At 36.4% G+C, this 21,420-nt stretch overlaps 1 protein-coding gene across 2 annotated transcripts in view; it reads left to right on the forward strand.

Annotated features, from left to right (window-relative positions):
* The window catches only part of TTC27 (tetratricopeptide repeat domain 27), a 113,151-nt gene extending 95,013 nt beyond the window's left edge, over positions 1-18,138 (forward strand). The window contains exons 14-20 of one of the 2 annotated variants that reach the window (XM_068676467.1): positions 910-1,008; positions 2,049-2,101; positions 4,840-5,005; positions 9,748-9,945; positions 13,772-13,883; positions 14,528-14,628; positions 17,892-18,138. In XM_068676467.1, coding sequence (XP_068532568.1) covers positions 910-1,008; positions 2,049-2,101; positions 4,840-5,005; positions 9,748-9,945; positions 13,772-13,883; positions 14,528-14,628; positions 17,892-18,014 — 852 coding nt within the window. In that variant the 3' untranslated portion in view covers positions 18,015-18,138. The remainder of the gene's footprint in view (positions 1-909; positions 1,009-2,048; positions 2,102-4,839; positions 5,006-9,747; positions 9,946-13,771; positions 13,884-14,527; positions 14,629-17,891) is intronic. The other variant, XM_068676468.1, reaches the window with a different exon arrangement.
* Positions 18,139-21,420: the final 3,282 nt, after the last annotated feature.

A 21,420-nucleotide genomic window follows, 5' to 3' on the forward strand; every position in this document is an offset into this window, starting at 1 on the left:
TGTTCATATGCAGTTTCTTCTCAGAGTGATGAATTTAAGGATCATGAAAGGTGACAGGCTGACAATGCTGAAAAGTAGATGTTTCATGTTTGCACAGGCCGGGTATAATTAGCAGAACCACCTTAGCCTGTTAATACATCCACGTGATCAGTCATTCCAAATACACTCCCAAATGCAAAAAAAAAGATCTTTATTGCAAAGCTTGTTGAGTTCTTTTCTTGATATATTGAAGACCGCCCACCTGGCTGCCAGATCCGACAGTGATGGACGCGATGTATTTACGTGCTGGGATCTAAGCAAAGTTGTGAAGCAGATTAACTATAGACTGTATAGCAGGCAACTCTGATTAACCCAGGTGGATCAGATGTTCTTGCTGATTCTAAGTTAGGGCTGAGAGGCTAAGAGTAATGACACAGGTCTGGACAGAGCTGTATAAAATACCTGCTATGGAGTTCACAATTAATCTATAGGGGTAAACAGCGCCCTGTATGTGAGCCAACAACCTTATCAGAAATGTCAGAAAAGTTTCTTGTAAAATGTAGGTTCCCTGAAATAGGTTTCTTAGTATTTGACCTAATTATAATGATATGCAGTGAATATGAATTTTTCACAAGTTAAAGCAAAATGTACAAACCTATGAGCAGTTGTCACTTTACTCTCTAAATGAAGACAGGCTGTTAAAGAGCACTTCATGTGTGGTTAAGTGGTCTCTGTAGAACACTCGTTTATCCATATATATTAAAACTTTAAAGTTTTCCTATATTCTGCATGCAGGTTGTTATTTATTCTGATGTACTATAGCTGAAAATCAAGTAAAATGAATAAGAATTATGTGGTTCTGAGTATAAAGGTAAAACTTTTGTGTAGAAATATGTATGTGTATATGTAATCATTCATTTTTCTCTCCAGCTAGGTGTATGGTTTTCCTTGGGCTGTGCATACATTGCTTTAGAAGGCTATGAAGGTGCTGCCAAAGCATTTCAGCGCTGTGTGACATTGGAACCAGATGTATGTACATTTCAACAAGCAATTCAGATGGCTTATCTAAAAGCAACAAGGATGTTTTCATTATAAACAAGCAAAGCAATAATGAAAAACTTCTTTAAACTTTAGCCCTCTGAATAAATTAAACTTTTACATAAAGGATATATTTTTGTCATGAGGCATCATAAAAATAGTTGCCCAAAACTTAACTTTGTCCAAATAGCTGTGTGTGAATGTCAAAATACGCAGAAAATGACCAGAAAATTCCTTTATGCTTGCATACATTGCTGAAACAGAGGGAAAAGGGAAAGAGTAGAACACAAGGAGAGATAAAACACCGAAATAAAATACTTAGTCCTCTAAGTAATTAAATGCTTTTGTGTGGGGGGAAACAAGTCAAATAAGCGATTGGATGACAGATAAATTTGTTACTGTCTAGTTTGTGAGCACAAGGAGAATGGACCTTTTTTGGCCATTTTTTTCTGGATGCATGAGGCAAGCGTGTACATGATACATGTACTGTACACAGAGCAGAGCTTTGCTGGTTTTACCAGAAAAATGATAAAGCACTGTGCAATCCTTTTCAGCTAAAGCCATTGATAAGCACTTGGAACTGACCCTGATAGTTTTGCAAGAGATACGTTTGGGGACATTCAGATGATCTTATTTCCCTACTAAAGAGGTGTAGGTTAGTAGCTTCCAAGTGGTGAGAAGTGATCAGCTGCTGGCAGCAGTGACCTCTCGATCCATTCCAGTTAGGTCCAAGTGAAGGATGCCTCTTTATGGTTTAAACCAGAGGGAGGCAAGAGCTAACACAGTGTATTCCAAACAGAAGACTGTTAAAGACATATTCCCAAATGTTGCTATAATCAGTAATATATATTTATTTATGTTTTCATGCAGTATTTTCCATTTTAATGTAGCATTTTGACTGCCTTGTAGCACACATGATATATTAATGTGTGATAATACGCATGATTAGCAAAACTGGTACTTCACAGTAGTTTAATTTACATATTTTTATCAAGTAAATAATTTTTCTGGTGGTACTTTTGTTGTTGTAGAATGCTGAGGCCTGGAACAATTTATCAACTGCATATATCAGATTAAAACAGAAGTAAGTACTTCAAAAGGATTAGATGTTACTGCTTCCAAAACAAATAATTGGGATTTCCTTTTCTTTTTGACATTGTTTTTTGTCTTCATAATGTGCTTAACTCTATTTTCATAATTTCTGTCCCTTCAGTTCTCTCTCTTGGGTTGGATCGTTGATAACTTCATTTTGCCATAAATGTGTTTTCATAATCTGTATAAAAGTAGCAGCTTCTAAGACTACACTTTTTTTGTTAAACTTATTTATGGTGTAGTAAGTATAACTAGTGCAAAACATTCATATTAAATTTGGAAACTAATTTGATTATTTTAGACAGATATGTCCATTTCAAACAAACCATATATTCAAGTCTATGTCAATTCGTACTACATTTATCTCAGGAGATTTAAGGGAAAACATGCCATTTATTTTTCAAGTTATGAAAGCAGATGGAGGCCTACACACATAAAAGCTCACTTGTTCTTTTCCTTCCAATTTAAGCATTAGTACAAGAAGTTTTGACCTAAATGGACTACATTTCTTATTTTGTATTTCAACTCAATGCAATAAAAATTACTTTAGACACTTTTCCTGCAGGAACTTAATATTTAAGAAGAATTTTCAAATTGACTCATTCCCAAAGAATGAAATAATAAAATAAGATTTAAAAAACAAACAAACAAACAAGTTAAAATCTGGTATCAGTTTATACAGTTATGCAGTCATGAGGAAAAACAAGAAAGAGAAAGAATAGTAAGTTTACATATAAGGAACATCAGCATATGATGCAAATGTGGGAACTAATATTGGAAATAAATTCAAGAGATGATTAGATATGTTAATGGAGGGAAGAGAAAGTGAAGGTTGAATGACTGCTTAAGGCTAAAAAGTATAGTAGAAGTCAAAAGCTTGTTTTACCTTTTCATTAGTTTCCTGCATCTTCAGCAGTGCCTTAAGAATGCACAATTTAATTATAAAATTATACAGTTCTTCCTCTATTAATTTTTCTGTAGCCTTTTTGAAAATAACGTGATTGCACATTCATTCCAAAATCACTTTCCTCAATGTGTTTTTTATCTTAGACTGCTTCTGATAGATTGCTCTTCCTTTCGCATAGAATTTGAGAGGATGTTAAGTGCTCAGTGTATTGGCTTATGCTTGATTCATAAAAGTATCTTTAATCAAAATCATTTTCATTCATCAATTATGAGGCTGAAACACTACTAAACGATCAGTTTCACTTTATTGTGATTGTGAATCTGCTCTTGTGATTTAATGTGCTAAATGTAACATCAAAAACAGTAAAGAGGGGTAGCTTTTGACCTTTTTTCCATGTAAATCATGTTGGAGAGGAATATGTGTAGAAGAAACCATAAGATAGTTTTATATGCTAATAGCTGTGTGTGTCCTCTATTTGCTCTGGAATAGATACTTGAAATATATTACTTCTCTAATCACTCATACATAAAGATTGTGTATGATTTTGTTTATTTCACTTTGAAAACAGAGTGTGTTTGTTGTAGCTTGCTTCAGTATAACTTACTTGGGGGGAGAAAAGCAGTGGTAAATGCGTTCACTTATTTTTAAAGCCTACTAACAACAACAAAAAAAAGGAGAAAAAAAAAAAAGCATGGGGGAGAGAGGACTGAGAAAAAGGAAAAGAAAAATAAGATATTAAAGCTAATTGTTTTCTTTTGCTCCAGCCAGGCTTTTAAATCAGTCCCACCCAAGAGTTGCTCATTTGGTTAAGGCTTAGCAGTGTAATTCAACAGAGAAATAGAAAATGTGTAAGTTTTTTGAAGACACTATGCAAACAGCTTGCTGACACCCAAATGAAAGGCATTTTGTTGTGTTTTGGATTTGTTTTTTTTTTTTTTAAGAGTCCACACACTTTATGTATTCTGAATTTCCTTAATTAAAAAAAAAAGTGATGAAACTGGAATCTAATATTCAGTTCACCTGATAATTTTCTATGAGGTCTTTGAAATTTAGATCTCATTTTTTTCAAAACAAACAGGCTGTTCCTCTGTCCTTTGGGTGAGAGATTCCTGGTTTCCAAGACAGCATAGCGCACTGGTGCTGTGTACTGGCTCCTGTTTGCATAGGAACTGGTTCAAGTGTTGCACTGGATAGAGATACTCCATCATATGATTACATAGGAGATTCATTTTGAGAACCTGGAGGACTTGTAGTGTAGCAAGGGTAATGATTTGAGGAATAGGATCTGCATCCCATCCCTTTGGTATCTTGTCACCATTTCTAAGATGAAAACAGTCCGTGTCATTCTGCACCTGCCATGACCTCAGTTGTGGAAAAACAAATTTTTCCAAAAACAAACCAAAAAAAGTTGCAAAGCTGAGATTTAAAGTTATTTTTAATGTGTTCTGCACTTGTAGTGTAATGTTATTTTCTCATGGTTTCAGTTAAAAATTCAAGAATGAAAATATCAACATAGATGGCACAATTACAGTGAATTTTTGCATTCTGCGTACGTAACTTTGCCAAAATGTAGTTGAGAGCTAACATAGAGGTAAGCTAGATAAGACAACAGAGCATACTGTGGAGTGAACTGATGGAAGGTTGGCAAGAGAAGACAAGGAAGTATCAGTATTATAAATTGTGAACTATTATTTTTACATTGCGTTGTTTTTTAAACAGATTTTTAAAAATAGACTGCCTTTTAGTTGATAGAATGACAATTGATTTTCATACATTTGTATAGAATCTTATTTCTTTTTCTTCTTTTTTTTATTATTATTTAGAATCAAAGCATTTCGAACCCTCCAGGAAGCACTCAAGTGCAACTATGAACACTGGCAAATTTGGGAGAACTATCTTCTCACCAGTACAGATGTTGGAGAGTTTTCAGAAGCAATTAAAGCTTATCACCGGCTTATGGACTTAAGAGAAAAGTACAAGGATACACAGGTGGGGAGGTTTTCATTTTCATAGTAAGTGATTCTATGTTTCTTCTTGTGAGGCTGAGAATACTGCTGATAATTGTATCAGTAATGATAGTACACATACCAATGAAGTTACGTAGGCAAGCCATTTAAATTTTTGATATCTGGACTGTAGGTCTTAAGTATCTAAAAAATGGACAAACAGGAAAACCTTTGCATCCAGATTGTTTCAGACAATGTAAAAGGACAAATGAACCTGGCAGTTTTCAGGTCTATTCTTAAATAAAAGGCAGTGCAAAACCCTATCTTTCCACATTGTTCCTGCATATGTCAGTATCAGGAATAATGTAAGTTATGCGAGCCTTTCCACTGTTTTTGAAAATTCCACAGAAGAGCCTTTGAAGGTGAGATATTTTTCATAGATAGGAATTGATGAACGCATTATAGGCAGAACGATGGCTCTTAATAATCCGGAACAGAGATTATGTTCTCTTCTCTCAGGTTATATTCAGTATTTGTAGGAGTCACAGATTTTAATTGATACACTACTAAGCCAAAAAATAGTTAAACAGAAGGTAGGAATTTAGAGAGAGGAAAAAAATGCAGACATTTAGAGAGAGGAAGAAAATGCAGACACACAAAAGAATAAATACTCGAATTTAACCCGTTTCTTCCAGTGCTAATTCATTGCAATTCTTTGTGAAAACAGAAAACAGTCATTGGACCTTCATATACAAAACACTTATAGCCCAATCAGTGTTGCAGGATTCCTTTTGGGAGACTGAATGCATCGAGTAAGAGTGTGCGCTTGAAGATTTATAATCTGAAATGTCCTTGGTTTGTGTAATTACAGCAGATACATAGATATATATATATTTAATTTCAGCATAGTATCCAGTCATATTTGTAAATCACTGATTTCTTCCAATAACAGTAAGGCATTTATATCTTCCTCTGTGACTTCTGTTATGTCATTGCTGTTTTTCTGCACCAGACTTCTGAGTTCAGAATGCAGCTTTGAGAAATTTTGCGTTTAAGTTATTCCAGTAATGAAATTATGTTATCCTTGTGGCAAAGGTTCTGAGATCAGGATATCGTGAGGCTGAATGTAAGTATGTACAGATTCTGCAGGCAGAACTTAATAAGGAGAAACAGAAGGGCTCTTTATAAATGATCAACAATACAGTAAAACATTACAGCAGGGGAAGTAGTTATCAAAAGTCCCTGTTTCCTAGTAGTCCCTTATAGTATTTAAAGCATGCTCTCTTACCTCCCTTTTACTGGTTCTTAAAATTCTTTAGATTTCTATATTTGCTTTTATATTCATGAACTTACTGAGAAATACACCTTGACAACTTTTACTCATTGAATTATCTATACCTTCAGCTAGTAGATGAGTCATTGGAAAGAACCTGAGGGGAAAGCTTGTTCTGTCTTCTTAGCCTCTGAAATATTAGTCTGAGGCTGTAAATGCAGCCAAGAAATTTCTGCAACTGCTAATGACACGGCTTTGCAACATACATGCTTGTGGAAACAAGAAATACTTTTTTACTTGGAAAGTTGCAGTTCTGTAAGTAACAAAATTATTTTGCAGGTGGAAAAACTGTTTAGCTATGCTTTCAGAAAACAGATTTTCATCTTGTACTGTCAAAGAATATGAATTCAGAAGTATGGACAATATAGTTGCTCTGCAGCTCTGTGCTCTTGAGAATCTAACACATTTTCTCTTACCCTTCCCATCAAATGTCATCCTCACTTCAGTGGTTCATATTGACAGACCCATTCCTAATAAAAGGCTGCAAGGGAATGTTCCAAGGGGATTTTCAGGAGAGAGGGTTGGTACTTCTTGAAGTCCTCTTCCTTTTAAGTAGCTCACTAATGACAATTGTCTCTATTATAAAAGTTAAATTTGGGAGGGGCATAGGGAGAGCTCACAGACTACAGAGTTGTCATTTTGGATCTGGTATCTGAGAGTTCTTTTCTTGAGCACAGTCAAGCTTGATTTGCATTAGTTAAGCTTCTAAAAATAGTTTGAAGTGAATTTTTATATGAAAGGAACTGTTTGAGAACAATTGTGGAGTGAGACTAACTGATCATAGCATTTAAGAACAATTGTGTTCGTTAGTACATGTATGTCTAAGGTTGTGTCCCCATGTGGTCTTTTATTTAGTTTCTGGTAAACAGTCATTCTCAGAAGAAAAGGAGGAAGAAGAATGCAGATGATGTGCCATACTAACCACAAACAGTGGGCACAGTGGTCATGTGGGGCACAGTTCATTAAAAGTGGCAAACCAAAAACAAAACAAAACAAAAAAAGAACACTACTGCTTGTGTAGGATCCTGGGCAGCAGAGCATTGCTTGAACAGTTCAGTGTATGTGGCAGCTTAACTCTCTCAGATATAAATTAAAATAGGCAATGGTCTAAAATGGAATGCTCCGTTAGCCTACTACTACTTCCTGATCATTAGCACAATTCACCTGCAATTCTAAATAGCTTTATTGAACAATTGGGCGCAGCCAAGTAGCGTTAATCATTCATTAGTATTTAATGGACCCTTTAATCTGGGCTTTCACGCTGGTTTTACTTTAAATGCTGTACTGCTAATGCTTACATGCTGAATGACAGAAAAATGAGAAATTACTATGATTAAAGTGAAAGCAAAGCATGAACTCTATGAGAATAAGAATTATGTTTCAGTCACTAAATCCTACTGACTGAGGAACCTTTTTACATGTGCAAATAAAATATATGTCTATAAAACATTTTATAACTATGTGATACGCATCTGGATGTTTAGGGTTTAGAGGAACAATTTTGTTACCATAAACTTGAGAAATTAAGTCATACGTATATGAACCCTCAGGACTGCTTTTAGTTCTTTTTCAAAACAGATCACAAAGTTTCTTCTTGCATCTTTTCTATGTTATGCATGACAATGTTAAGCTAATGGAAATATCAGCACTTGCTTGTGTTTTTCAAGCAAATAATTAAGCAACACCCAATTGGTTTAATGCTGGGTTTTATTCCCTTAGTTTCCAAAACATGAATGTAATATGAATTTCAGAACTTTTGGACTATTAATAGTTGATCAGATTTTCTATCATCCTAGTCCAAAATCCTAGCCCTTTATAATAGAAAAGAAAAACAGGCTATTATTTTGTACATAATATATTCTTACAGTTTTGGTGTTGGGGGTACATTTAGCTGATGTTCAGATATTTCTGCTGTTGAATCTGAAAAAAAAAAATGGGGAGATGGAGGGTTTTTTTTTTCACTTTCTGTTAAACATTTATGTCATAACAAGATCAGACATTTTGATTTGATTGTTTGCAAAGGACTTATTTCTTTAAACTCAGTAATTATTCCTTAGAATGTATGTTACTTGAATCATTCTATATAGGAAAAGTTTTGGAAAGATGACACCATGAATCCTAAACCTTACATGTTTTTATTTGAAGTGTAATATCCTTTGATGTTGTGATAATTTTTATCTTACTTGCTGCCACTAAACTAAATCTTGGTTTGTGAGGATGCCCCATCACCCTACTTCTGCTAGAGTAGCAGTATATTTTTTGTGGTTTGTGGTTGATAATCTTTGAAAATTACTCATATTAATTGGTTGATATTAGTATTGTTATTCATTTGGTTTCATAGTAAATATGAATTTATGGACAAAAATGTTGAAGTGTTGAAGTTGCCAAATGAGTGTTTGTATACCCTTCACCTGCCTCTCTTGAATGAAAATCCTAAGAGACTTACATTTATTTTTATTGTTAAGATTATTTCTTTGCTGATTTCTCTCATGTACTGCACAGGAAAGGTAGTTCTCATTAAGCCCTAACTTACCTGGGTTTAATTTTCTTGTAACTTGATCCAGTGCCTTCATTGATTTACATTTGTTGCTTCCACTTTCATGAGACGGAACTGAGGTGCAGTGAAACTGTCTTCTAATTCTGTGTCCACTTCAAGACCCAGACTCATGCTTTGGTGTTTTTTGTTTTTTTTTTTTTTTGTGGGATACTTGGTGTTATGTAGCGTTTCATACATGCAAAGCCCGGCTCCCATCAAGTTCATGAGCAGCTGCAAGTGCTCAGCATTTCTGCAGGTCAGATCCCACATTCTCTAGTCAGTGACTCAGAAAGTAAAGTCATTAAATGAGTACTTGTAAAAAGTTTGATTGAACTGACCTGACAAGTAATTCACTAGAAATACATAAAACACAGAATTTCCCAGGGTAGCCTTCAGTTGACTTCCAATTTTCCATCTCATCCAGTTTATAACTTTCAATTTCTGCAGGCAACTAAATAAAGGTCTTGTAAACAACAGTGTCTTCCATCACCTCAAATGCTCTGGTTCAGCCTGTTGACTAATATTTTTTATAGCTATATTACAAGGTAAAAATATCTTTGTGATGCTGCTGCAATTTCCTATGCTATCCTCTTGCATACTAGGCTGTCACGATAACCCAACATTTCCATCTTAACTCTTTCACCTCTTTATCTTCTCCAACGATAGAATCTTGTAGATGAAGTTTAAATTAGTTGAATTACTCCCCTAATAATGTATGTCTTCATATATATGAAGAATATACGTATATACATGTATATATGATTATTCATATAACCCTATATTTGCTATATGGTTCTACATTTGTTTTTTACCGATCCATTAATAGAGACCAAATGCTGGAGATACCAAGAAACTCATTATATATACTGATGTTGATTTGAGTTGAAACAAAAACTTTCCTGATGCTTTTTTTAAGGTGCTGGCTATTCTGGTCAGGGCAGTAGTGAATGGGATGGCAGATCGCACCGGAGAGGTAGCAAGTGGATTGAAGGGGAAATTGCAAGAGCTCCTGGGCCGAGTGACTTCACGAGTGACAAATGATGGGGAAATCTGGAGACTCTATGCCCAACTTTATGGAAATGGACAGAGTGATAGCAGTGAAGATATTGAAAAGGTAAATGTGATTTTTGTTTTTATCGATACACACTTATGGTACATTGTCCTCTAGCAAATCAAGTACGATAGTAAGACGTGCTCTAGTTCCAGATGTTTTGCTTTAGTGTTTCTATAAGCTTATCTTCTGTTTCTTGTGTTTCTACACCACACATTTTTATTATCTAACAGGACCAAGATGTTTTACATTCATATTTTTTAAACAATCTCTTTTATCAGTATTTTATTTTAAAACATTATAACTCGATACATGTTCATTGTCCTGGATTGAAGCTTTTCTTGGCAGCAATCTAATAGCTATATTATGTTTTTATTTTTAATTGGGATCTACGATTCTGAAGACAAGATATTGTACCTTCTCCAGGAAAAAAAAAAGTAGATCATAATGGCATGATCCAGTGGCATCATAAGCCATCTAAATTCTTCTTTGACACCTCTGAAGAAAAATGCACATTGAAGTGGTCTGTTACTCAGAGTTCCCAGTGCAAAAGTACTTTGTCCTGGCTTACCTTAAAATGGACTTGATATTGCTAAGTAATTCTTAACCTGTTAAGCTGTTGGCTCTTCTTTACCTGTCTCTCTTTTAACTATGATAACTTCCATCTCTTTTTTCCTATCACTTCCTAGGTAATTGAGATGATTGCACTTTCCAAAAATAACATCTTTGCAGTGCTACAAGTGTTTACTTTGTTGTATGCTAGACTGTGCTTTGCATTTGGTGTTAAATTTCCAAAATTCAAATAGCCTTGCACACTCCAAAAATACTTACGGGTTATCAGATCTTCACTGAAGCTGAAAATATACAAGGTCAGCATTCAGTATGTGTTTCCTAATGGGGGTATGCCTTTGGCCAGGGCAAAAAAGTCAGTCTAGAGGGTTGCTTGTCACTTGATATCCAGTATATTATGCAGATAGCTGGGCCTACAAATTGTGTGCTGTGGGGTTAAAGTTGTAATTATTTGGGCCTTGTACAATGTCTTCTTATTCATGCTCTGCTCTGTGAAATGTCTTGTTTAGTCCTTGTCAGTGTCCATGATACTTCCAATTCCTCCCTCTTTTTTCTTCCCTATTTTTTTTTGTTTTTTCTTACAGCTGAATGACAAAAGGGATTTGGCCTATTTAGAATTCAGAAATACAGACACTGCAATATCCTGTAATATATCCTCAGATTCTTACTCAGACATGCAAACGAGCAGAGGCCCTGTCTATACTATAAATGTAATCATATCAGAATCTGGTTACATCACAGTATTTTTCACTAACCCAGTTAAAAAACATGGTTTCAATTTGTAGAGTAGACAGGAATTTAACTGTGTTTCCTAATCAGACTCGTTATAGAACATGTGGTCTAGCTTGCCCTGTAAACTCTGATCATGTTTATAAATACTTAAGGTATGCCTACGTGCATGTCCACATATCATAGTGTGATGGTACCGCAGAGCAAAACTGTCTACAGCCACAGCATAAACTAATTTACAATACACTAGATAGTCACTGGTAGCTTTTCTGATATCACTGATACCATATTATAAAGTAAAAATGTGAAAAACTGATTATTTATTTGGCACAAGTATCATCTTGTGTCAGATATTAAGTGAATATAGTTAACTTTAGAAAAATTCCGGATGTATTATTGCAGTTTTCAACCCACAATGATGGGTTCAGGACCGTGAATTCTGGAAGGGTATTATTTACTATATTGTGGCATCATAGGACACAGAAATGGAAAAGATCTATCGTAGGATCATGTATATCCTTACAAATGCAGAGTTTGACCTTTGTTCCATAATGCAATACCCTATTTAATACAGATTTAATTATATTTAGTTAGTGTTGTACCTAACACTTAACTAATACTGACAGAACAGATTTATAGAGGGGGTTTTGTGGTGTTATTTTTTTCTGTGGTGTTATTTTTTCCTGTTTGCTTGTTTGTCTTTCTGTTCTGATGTTACATCTGACACCGTGAATCAGTAGGGTCTACATGTACAGCTACAATTCAACACAGTGCTTTGTAAGTTGAATCACAGTCAGATGGGGGTTACAATTTAGGAGTGTAAAACCATTGCTTTTTTTTACTTTAACCTAGTACATATTTCTTTTTAAACTTCTATGCAACTGACTTACCACCACATCGAACACTACGTTATTTGCTGTGCTGAACCCAGTCCACCCCTTTCCCACCAGTCTTTCCAACCTTCAAGTTGTCGGCTGATCCAGACCCAGGTCACTGAAAACCTTCTGTTCCTTAATCTCTCCCCAGCTCATAGCTGTTTCCTTTCAGGATTCCAGGATAAATCCATGATCCAGAAGTGCAAACAAACAACCCATCAGGCTTTGAATTCTTTCCCTTCCCTGACATCCATTAGCAAAACTTGCTTCTCAGATACATGCAGATTAAAATCAGACTGCTGTAAACAAGCCTGTTGTTCCTTCTCTTGGAAGTTCTTGCCTCTGCTGTCCAGTGCTACCACCAACTGTGGCCTAGGCTATTTTGGAAAAAAAAAAATAATAATAATCATTTGCTCTGGTTTGACTTCAATACATCTTTACTGCTATTTGCAGCATGAATGGTTCAATTGCCATGTTGGAACTCCAACAGGAGAAAGAAAGATATGGGGTTTATCAGCCTAGAAGCTTATACATGTATTTCATCTGTCCGTGCTCAGCAATCAGAAGTCTTTCTTGTGCTCTTGTACATGTACTGCACTGAAATATTTTTTTTCCTATTATACAATACTTAAACTCTTTAAAAAGATGATTGAAGAGTTGTCATTGAAACAAGCCAGGCAACTCTTCACATGCGTTTGTTTTTAGTATTTCTGATGCTATAGGAAGAAAACAAAACAAGAAAGCAAAAAATTGATTCTTGCTTCTCAGTTTTTTTCCTTGTATTGATTTGTGTGCTTTGATTTAGCCAACTGAACTTTTATGAAGTGAGCTAAGGGATTTAATGAAATAATTTTTGTATTATTCTGTGAATTTTGAATTTAGATTATTCTATGAATTATGCTTATCATTTTGGGCTGTGGTATGTCCTGACTTCTATCCATAACCTCCTTAAATACAAATATAACTAATTTCACTCATTAACTGTTTATTTCTTCTGGGTAATGGAGTACTAATTCTCGTATTACATCACCAGATTTCCGTTGTCCAGTTTTGTTATAAACAAAAATTACAATAATGAGATGAGTTGGCAGATTTTATTATTTCTTGTCCTTAAACCACAGGAAAACAAAAGCTTTCCTTTACTTTTCATGTGTCTTTCATGCTTTTTGTTATACTTGTTTTCTTAATGGGTTGCTCCTGCCATATTGGTTACAATTATTTTCTTCATTTTTCCTGTTTACAGTGAGAACCAGTGCAGTATGACAACTAATAGATGTCTGTAAAATATATACTCATCAAAAATACATATATAGAAAGAAAGCTTTGATGTTTTCAGTTATGCATTTAATAGTTACAAAATCGGTATTCCAAGTGTAAGTACAAGTATCTTCCACTTTTTCATGTGCATTTAATTATGATGACTTGGCAAACATGGGTCACATCCATCAGTCTAGACAGATTTTTAAAAGATAAAAATTAGACACATGTTACTTTATATGCCTGTCATACTTGAGATACAATATCAGTGAAGAACATCTGTGTTACAGCTGGTGCTTACCGTTGTGGAGAAGGATACTACTCCAACTCAAAGAAAATCAAACACAGTAAAATGCATTTGTTTTCTAGACTGAGCATCAACTTCATAGCTACTTAAAACTAAATTAGTCTCCTAGTTTGTTATCATGCACAGTGATATTTTTTTTCTCTCCTTGCAGTCACTGCAGTGTCTTACAAAGGCACATAAATGTGAAATTCAATCAAGTGGCTGGGAGAACGATGTTTCTTCTTTTAAGGAAGTGGTGAAAGGAGCCATAGAGATTGCACATGGTATGTTCTACCTGAGAAGAGTTAATGTTATACGTGAAGAGTGTAGCAAATATTTATTAAGCAAAGTAATAAAATTAGCAAAGTCATAAAATTATACCTTATCCATTATATTTATTCCTACTTTTGGGAGCCTTCTAACACAGAACATGCCAGACTTGAAATGAAGTAGAGATTGTGTTAGGTGAGTCAACAAACATTATGAATGGTAAACACAATTGACTCCATGTTTACCAATGTATTTCATGGTCTAAGAATTTCATAGTACAAGTGAAAATGCATCAGTAGTTCATTCAGTCCTCAAATTGTCACTTTTGATTGACAGTGCTATATCAACATCTCCAGGATGGTTGTGTGTATACTTCATAGGTGGGAGATGGACAGAAGTTAAACTCAGGAGGACTATTCATTCTGTGCTGTAATATTCATGTTTAAGAAGGATTCCTTTAGTCATAGACTGGGTCTAGAGTGATTTTCCCCAAATTAGCTGTCATTCCTTTTCTTTGAGTTTCTTTTTTAGGATATTGCATTCAAACACTATGTATGGAAAGTGTCAACGTATTTTTAATTAAATGCTGTTTTAAAGTTTATTGATACAATTAATTTATTTTTTTTTGTGGTCCTTCTCTTTTCTGTTTGGATTCTAGTTGCTATAAAATGCAGCAAGCACAAATCTAATTATCAGGAAGCTTTACAGATACTTTCTTCAGCTCGGCTCAACTTACGTGGCTTGTCATCCAAAGCAAAGGTAGGAATGTTTGAACAAAATACCTTTCTTCTGTTTCCAGAATCCATTTTTCTGTTTTAAGTAATTTGTAGATAAAAATAATATCTTTCTGTTCCAGTGTATCATCAAAAAAGATGTTCACCTCTACGTTGTTAAGGATTCCAGTTGTACATACTTGTATTTCTTTTCTTCCTACTAGAATTTGACTGCTACTGTAAAATTTTGATGTTATCTTTCAGACTAAGTTAGTACTTAGTGTTGGGCAAGCAGACTGAATTGTTTGGAAGAAATCAGTCACTTCAAGACCTGTTCCTTAATGTTGTGTAGTCATGGGTAGCACAGGGCAGTCTGAGAAGAAAGTGCACATAAACAACTAGAAGAGACAAAAGTGTGTAAGGACTGTTTTACATCACGTGAAAGTGTTTTAGAAACATTTATTGAGGGATAAAACACAAATTTAATAAGGTTTTCATGAATGCTCTACCAATTCAAGTAGTAATTATTTGGAAAATATTATCATATTTGAATCATGTTTGGGTTTTGGAGTTCCAGTTTCTGCCTCTGTAGCCAGTCACCCAAAGAGCCAAGTCTATTTCTGCACCATTATTATCCTAATTTTATCCACTATCTCATGTGAGACACAGCCACAGCTTGAGACACAATTGTTTATTCCACATCAGTCAGTTCTCAATTACATTTTTGTTCAAAATGCACTTAATGTCCTAAAGAAGTATTCTTCCTGGCTGTGTGTGAGGTTTAGTAAATGTGAATTACAGAGCATGAGTTTTATAACATGTGCTTGTGTTACAAAGTGTTGATCCATCATCAGTGTGTTAAACTTGGCTCGTTCTCTTAAGTCCTATAATTTTAAGGATAAGAGTCTTGGAAAGCTGTATTAGCAGACACAAGCCAGCTTTATAACTAACTGTGCTTTTAGATGCTAGCATATGTAAGTTTTAGGAATGTGGACGAAAAAAAAGGCCATAATTTGTATGTTGTGTTGTGATTCTAAAAATGGTTAAAAAAAAAAAAAAAGCCTGTAGACTGCAGAGAAATCAAGAATATTTGACATAAATGATATAAACAGAAGTACAGGTGGTTTATATTATACTAGATCTTGCAGTCTCTCGAAGATTCAGAATAGTTCAGTGTAGTAAATTGTATTTTTAATTTCTGAAGGTGCTAATTAAATTAATATCTATACTGTTGCCAGATGATGGTTTCTCTAAGCTTTATGGCATTTCTGTGAAAACTGACATGGTAGAGATAAAGCTGTTGGTGTGACCTAATTTTTTTCACATATTTTTCAAGAATCCATCTTATTTTTAATTTGAAGTCAAATTGATTGTCCAAAGTATGTTGATTGTGGTTTAAAAACCTCAGTCATCTTTGGTAAGATGCTATGCACAAACAGTTCAACGCTGTTTGTGTCCAAACTCAACAGCAGCATCTTCTTGCTTCCTCACGAATAAATACTAGTGTGCAATTATGTGTTTTTTCTTTTAATACAGAAAAATACTCTTTGTGGTCTAAGAGCAGACTTGGTAGTTAAGGTGTTAGAATGAATAAAGAAGTAGTGAAAATAACCTTTCACAGATAAAAGTTAAAAATTTCACAGTCAGGACATACAATTGGACTAAATCAGTAGGTCTTGTACAAGTGACACAGTGTCACTTCTCAGACTTCTCACCTTTACTTGGTTCTCCATCTCTGAGAATCCAGTCCATGCATTGTGCCATACATGATGTGGCCAGACTCTGCGAAAAAGTTGCCCTGAGAAAATGTGCTGTTAATGGGCTCCTTTCTGTACAGAGCCTTCTGGGCAGTCACATGCTCCATCAAATAGAATAGTGGTCTCCCTTCTGCTCCTTGGCCCCATGCATCATTCAGATTTGACAGGTGGGGTCTCCAAACAGGAGAGAGGTCACGGAGCTGTATCGTAAATGCATGAAATGTGGGTACTGTCGTGGGGAAACGTGAGGCACAAACCCAAAGAGCGATGGTGCATGAAACTTCCCCAGGCTGCATCTAGTTGAATAGAGCTCTTTAACTGTGTGGGGAAAAAAATGAATAAATAATTACATCATCCTGATTTATTGAGCTGTCTTAGCCAGAAAGAACCAAACTTTTGTCACATCTTCAGTGTGAGGTTTTGGGGCTGAAAGTCAGAAAAGCCTCTGTACTTGCAGCAGGAACATGTTCGTATTTTCTTGGAAGATGTTCCTTTGTTCAGTGACAAGACTGTTCTGAAGTCCATTGAAAACCTTGGTTCAGACCATTTAAGTACATTTCTGTTTATTTATGTATCTGTGTTGTCCCATTATATTTTGATGATACAATGATGACATGTACTGCAGAACTTTTGTTTTCTGTGTTTTTGTCTCTAAACATCAATTTTTTTTGTATCAGATGAAATATGAATCACTCTCCCTTTACATAATAAAGAGAAAACGTGTTTGGGTGTCCTCCCACCATGTTTATGTGGAGTGGTACCTCACGTAGCCTCCATATTAAGTCAAATGACAGCTCCTGGCCTTGCAATAGCAACATGTTCTGGTCCAGCTCCAGTCAGACCTTATGTATCTCAAGACTAGTCATTTAGCATTCCTCCCCCATGGTTTCCCTATAAATATTTTAAATTTATGATTGCTCATGAGTTAGCTGTTTTGTGTTTTTGTTAATGTCTTTAAGAGCAAACTATTTTTAGTACTTGCTAGTGCTTTTTTTTCTCCTGTATGAATTAATTATGCACAGACGCATGTCTCAGCCCATGCACGTCTTGATACCAAATGTTAAAACATGTATTATTTGGAGCTTTGGAGGAAATTGCAACAGAGTATGACACTGAGAAAATGGTCGCTAAAATTCCCAGCTACTGCTTTATAAGCAGGTGGGTTAGTAAACTGCAGTTGGCAGTCTGAGATACCCTTCAAATTTGAGTTTCATGGTAAAACTCAGAAGTCCATGGCTTCTGACTCAATGAGGACTCAGTATAGGTAGTCAGGTCAGAGCAGAAACCCAATGTCCCCTGGGGGATTCGGCCCATTTGACAAAATACCAGGTAAGTGGCACAGGCAGCAGGTCTACACAAGTGTGTGTGTATGTATGTATGTGCCTTCTATTTGTTCGTCACAAAATGGACTTTACAGGGAGAGGGATATCACTGTGGGTGTTAAAAATACAGGAGGCAGGATAGTGGTGAGGAGGCTCCCAAACCCTGTCTCTTTGCTGAAACAGAGAAACTCGAAGTGTAGATTAAAACCATGTTTCTGTTTGTCCCGCAGCAGCTTTTTGTAGATGTAACAAGCCAGGAGGTTCGCAGCGAGATAGCTGATGAAGTGACAACTATGGACAACTTGATTGCTGAACTTCAGGAGCTGAGCAACCAGCTGAGGGACCAGTGCTGAAATACAGACCAGATTTTTCTGACTGGAAGACAAGGATGACATGTTTGTTTTGCCACAGCACTTGCTGATGACACGGTAACATTTCTAATGTAATAACAGCCGCAATAAACATTTTTCTGTACAATGCTGTTCTTGTGGTCAGCTTTCTTCAGATAATAGACTGCTTTTTAAGATTATCTGCTCTTGCTGTCATACAAAGCTGTGTGTCTGCTTCCTCAGGCCCAGAGTTTCTGAAAGGGGGCTGGTTGTGTTTATAGGGCAATTTCTGAGGGTTAGTTCTGCCTGAGTGCATTACACGGGCGGCGCCAGGAGAGGCGCAGAAAATGGCGGATGACTCAGCGGCGGCAGGAGCTGAGGCTCCCTCCCACCTGTCACACCCTCATCAGCGAGACACGCAGCCAATCAGAGGGCGCGCCTCCCTGCTACTGGCCAATCAGAAGAGCCGTGAGGCTTAGCCCGCCCATGGGGGGGGCGCTGTGGTGTTGAGGTGCCGAAATCCCTGGGCACCACTTGGGGCGTGAGGTGCTTGGGGCCTTGGGCGGCTCTTCAGGCGCTTTCCAGTTGTAATTCAGTCTTAATTGCCTATAGGGGAGTAGGAGTGGAGTCCCAAGGGGAAGAATTTAGTCCTTTTTTGTTATACAAAATAGCATGATTTACAAAGTTATTGTGCAAAGCAGTAGTATTTTCTTCAAAAATACAAAGGTTGTGTCCATGTGCAACAGACAAACACTTCAGTTGGGACTTTTACAGACATGGGGATTTCTTCCTGGTATTGTAGCAGTAGAACTAAAATCCAAAATACTTGCATCTGACTTTTTTTTTTTTTTAAACTTAGGCTATTTATCATTGTTCAATTTTTAAGCATCTTTGCTACAGCTCTTCCTAAAATAGGGGTTTTTTAGAAACTTATGTGAGATTGCCAAAATCATGATACGTGATGGAACTTTATTCCATTTGAGAGTGACACAGTCTCCAAAAATGTAGCTGTCTGTGCTCTGAGCACGCTCGGTTTATGGTATGGTCATTACAGCTGTGCCATAATGAAATGGCGAGAGTCCTGTCCCTGAGGAGAGCTAGAAGGTAAGGAGAAACCAAACAAGTAATTGGATATGAAGCAACAATAAAAGCGTGTTACTGTAGTGTGTGAAGGGGAAACCATCTTGACATCTTTGTAAAGCTTTGTATCCTCATAAAGCTTTTTAGAATGAAGAATAAATTATTCTCTTACCAGTATTTTAACATGCAGTTCCCACACAAAGGATTATTTTTACAAAGGGTAAATCTGCTAATGAAGGAGAGCTGACTTGAAAACACCTCATTGAACTGTCTCAGAAAGGGAGGAGCGTTAAAGTTTATGCAGAGTGGCTTTGCTGGAGATACTCATATTTTGCTCATATGCATATATATAGCAAAGGGCCTCCATGATATCTTTCTTAAAGGCATCAGATTTGTAGGACTCACAGCACTACAATTGTTTTATAATTCTATTTTTATATAATTTAGTTTATTCACAGAGAAGGAAAATCTTTAAAATTATTGTTCCCAGTCTTAATTTTTCTTGTGAGGGGAGGGTTTATGTGTAGAATGATTTGGTATTAGGAGAATCTCCCAATCTTGAGATCTTATGGTAAATTTTAAACCAGAATTATATCCAACTCTCAACAAAGTGGTCATATGAAAAAGTCATTTGCTCTTCCACTGTCTCTCCCCTGCAGTAGTTCATGCTTTCTCAGCACACGTTTTCCCTCATTCCTCCCTCTCTTCGCAGATGTGTGGAATATAAACAACTTTCTTTTGCCTAATAGAGGGAAAGCTTACTACTCACAGACAGTGTATTGCTGAGGAGTGGAATGGCTAGTGTTATGGCAGCACACCAATTTTCTTGTAATAATTATTTTAATAGAAGGGGGGGGAATGTCTGCAGAAACTTAAAAACACACAATTTAAATGCATGCAGACAGTACACATGTTGTAGAGGATGGAGAGGCAGGAGCTGGATCACCATTTCAGGAGGCACTGGCTTTTCAGAACAGATCACCATCCCAGAACATCTCGGCCAACTTATCCATGAGACTGAACACCCAATCCAAATCTCTTACCAGGTATGTTCTTGCTACGTATTTCTTTGTATTAGTGGCATTTTTGTCTTTCTTGGATACAAGGTGAGACTACTTTGCTAAGGAGTCATCATAGAGGCCTTTTAAAGCTGTACAGAGACAAAAGCCACCTCGGTTTTGTACAATACTCATTTTCTGTACTCATGCCAGGAGCATGTGGTTGAGAATAGCTCTAGGAGACCATTGTCCTGAAGACGATGTTACTACTAAAGTTCTGGCTGTCAAAAAGCTTTCTAGTATGGAAAGAGGAAGGAACGTTTCCCAGACTGTGGACTTTCCAGATCTGTCTCAAAGGGAGCATCTGTCTTGTAACAGGGAAATGTTTTTTCACTCAAACCAGACTCATGACAACCGAGGAAGGAATCCTTGTGGGTTTAGCAAAGCTGTATAGTCTTTTCCCAATGTAGTTGTCATACCTACAACCACCTCTGTACCATCTATGTTATTTTCAAGTGCTCTGTGCACACCTATGAGAAAAAATGTTTTGTGTAGCATGCACCAGATTAAGCAGTAGTTCACAGGAATGGCTTAAATTTCATGCTAGAACTCCATGAACTTGCAATTTTTTAATTTTTTTTTTCTGTAGAAGTGTGAGGGGTTACCGGTTTTGACATCCACCTGCTTAAAGAGCTAATTTGGTGCGAAAGAGGTAAAAGTCAATGAATCGAATTTTTCAGCTTCTGTCTACCCAGACTGGCAAAGCAGCTGTCTCAGGGTTTTGAAAGATGAGCAATAACCTGGTAAAACTTGAAAGATATGAATGGATGAAGGAGAACTTACTTGAATGGCCTAAAAGGATTTGCTTATGGCTTTGACTTAGTATGGTTCAACCTACAGTGTTTTTTCAACCACTGGTAGCTGGAAGCCAGGGAAGATCTCCTGATTCACTGGGAGGGCTGTGTCAGCACTGAGGAAACACATGCAACTGGGTGTGGTGCTAAAAGGTTTTTGTGGGTCTGCTTATTACTCATGAGCAGAAGTGAATGTCTGTAGAGCTGGTAAGGCCCCACTGAGTCAGGCAGGTCATCCTGAATAAATGTCAGTAGATAACGTGTTCCACGTTGTCCTCACTGTTCCTTCTACCACAGTGACTGGTAGGGCAGGCAGCTTTCAGCCCCCCATTCGTGCAGAGGGCTCTACCAAACGTGCCTTGGAATGAAATGAAACTTGGAATAATTCTTCAGATCTAAAAATGATGTATGGCTTACATGCAAGTACAGAGGATACATTGAGAAGGTTAGCTTTAGGATACATGTATGTATGTATGTATGTTGGTTAAAACTAATTTT

This window comes from Anas acuta, chromosome 3 (genome assembly GCF_963932015.1).
Source record: "Anas acuta chromosome 3, bAnaAcu1.1, whole genome shotgun sequence".
Classification (NCBI taxonomy): Eukaryota; Metazoa; Chordata; class Aves; order Anseriformes; family Anatidae; genus Anas; species Anas acuta.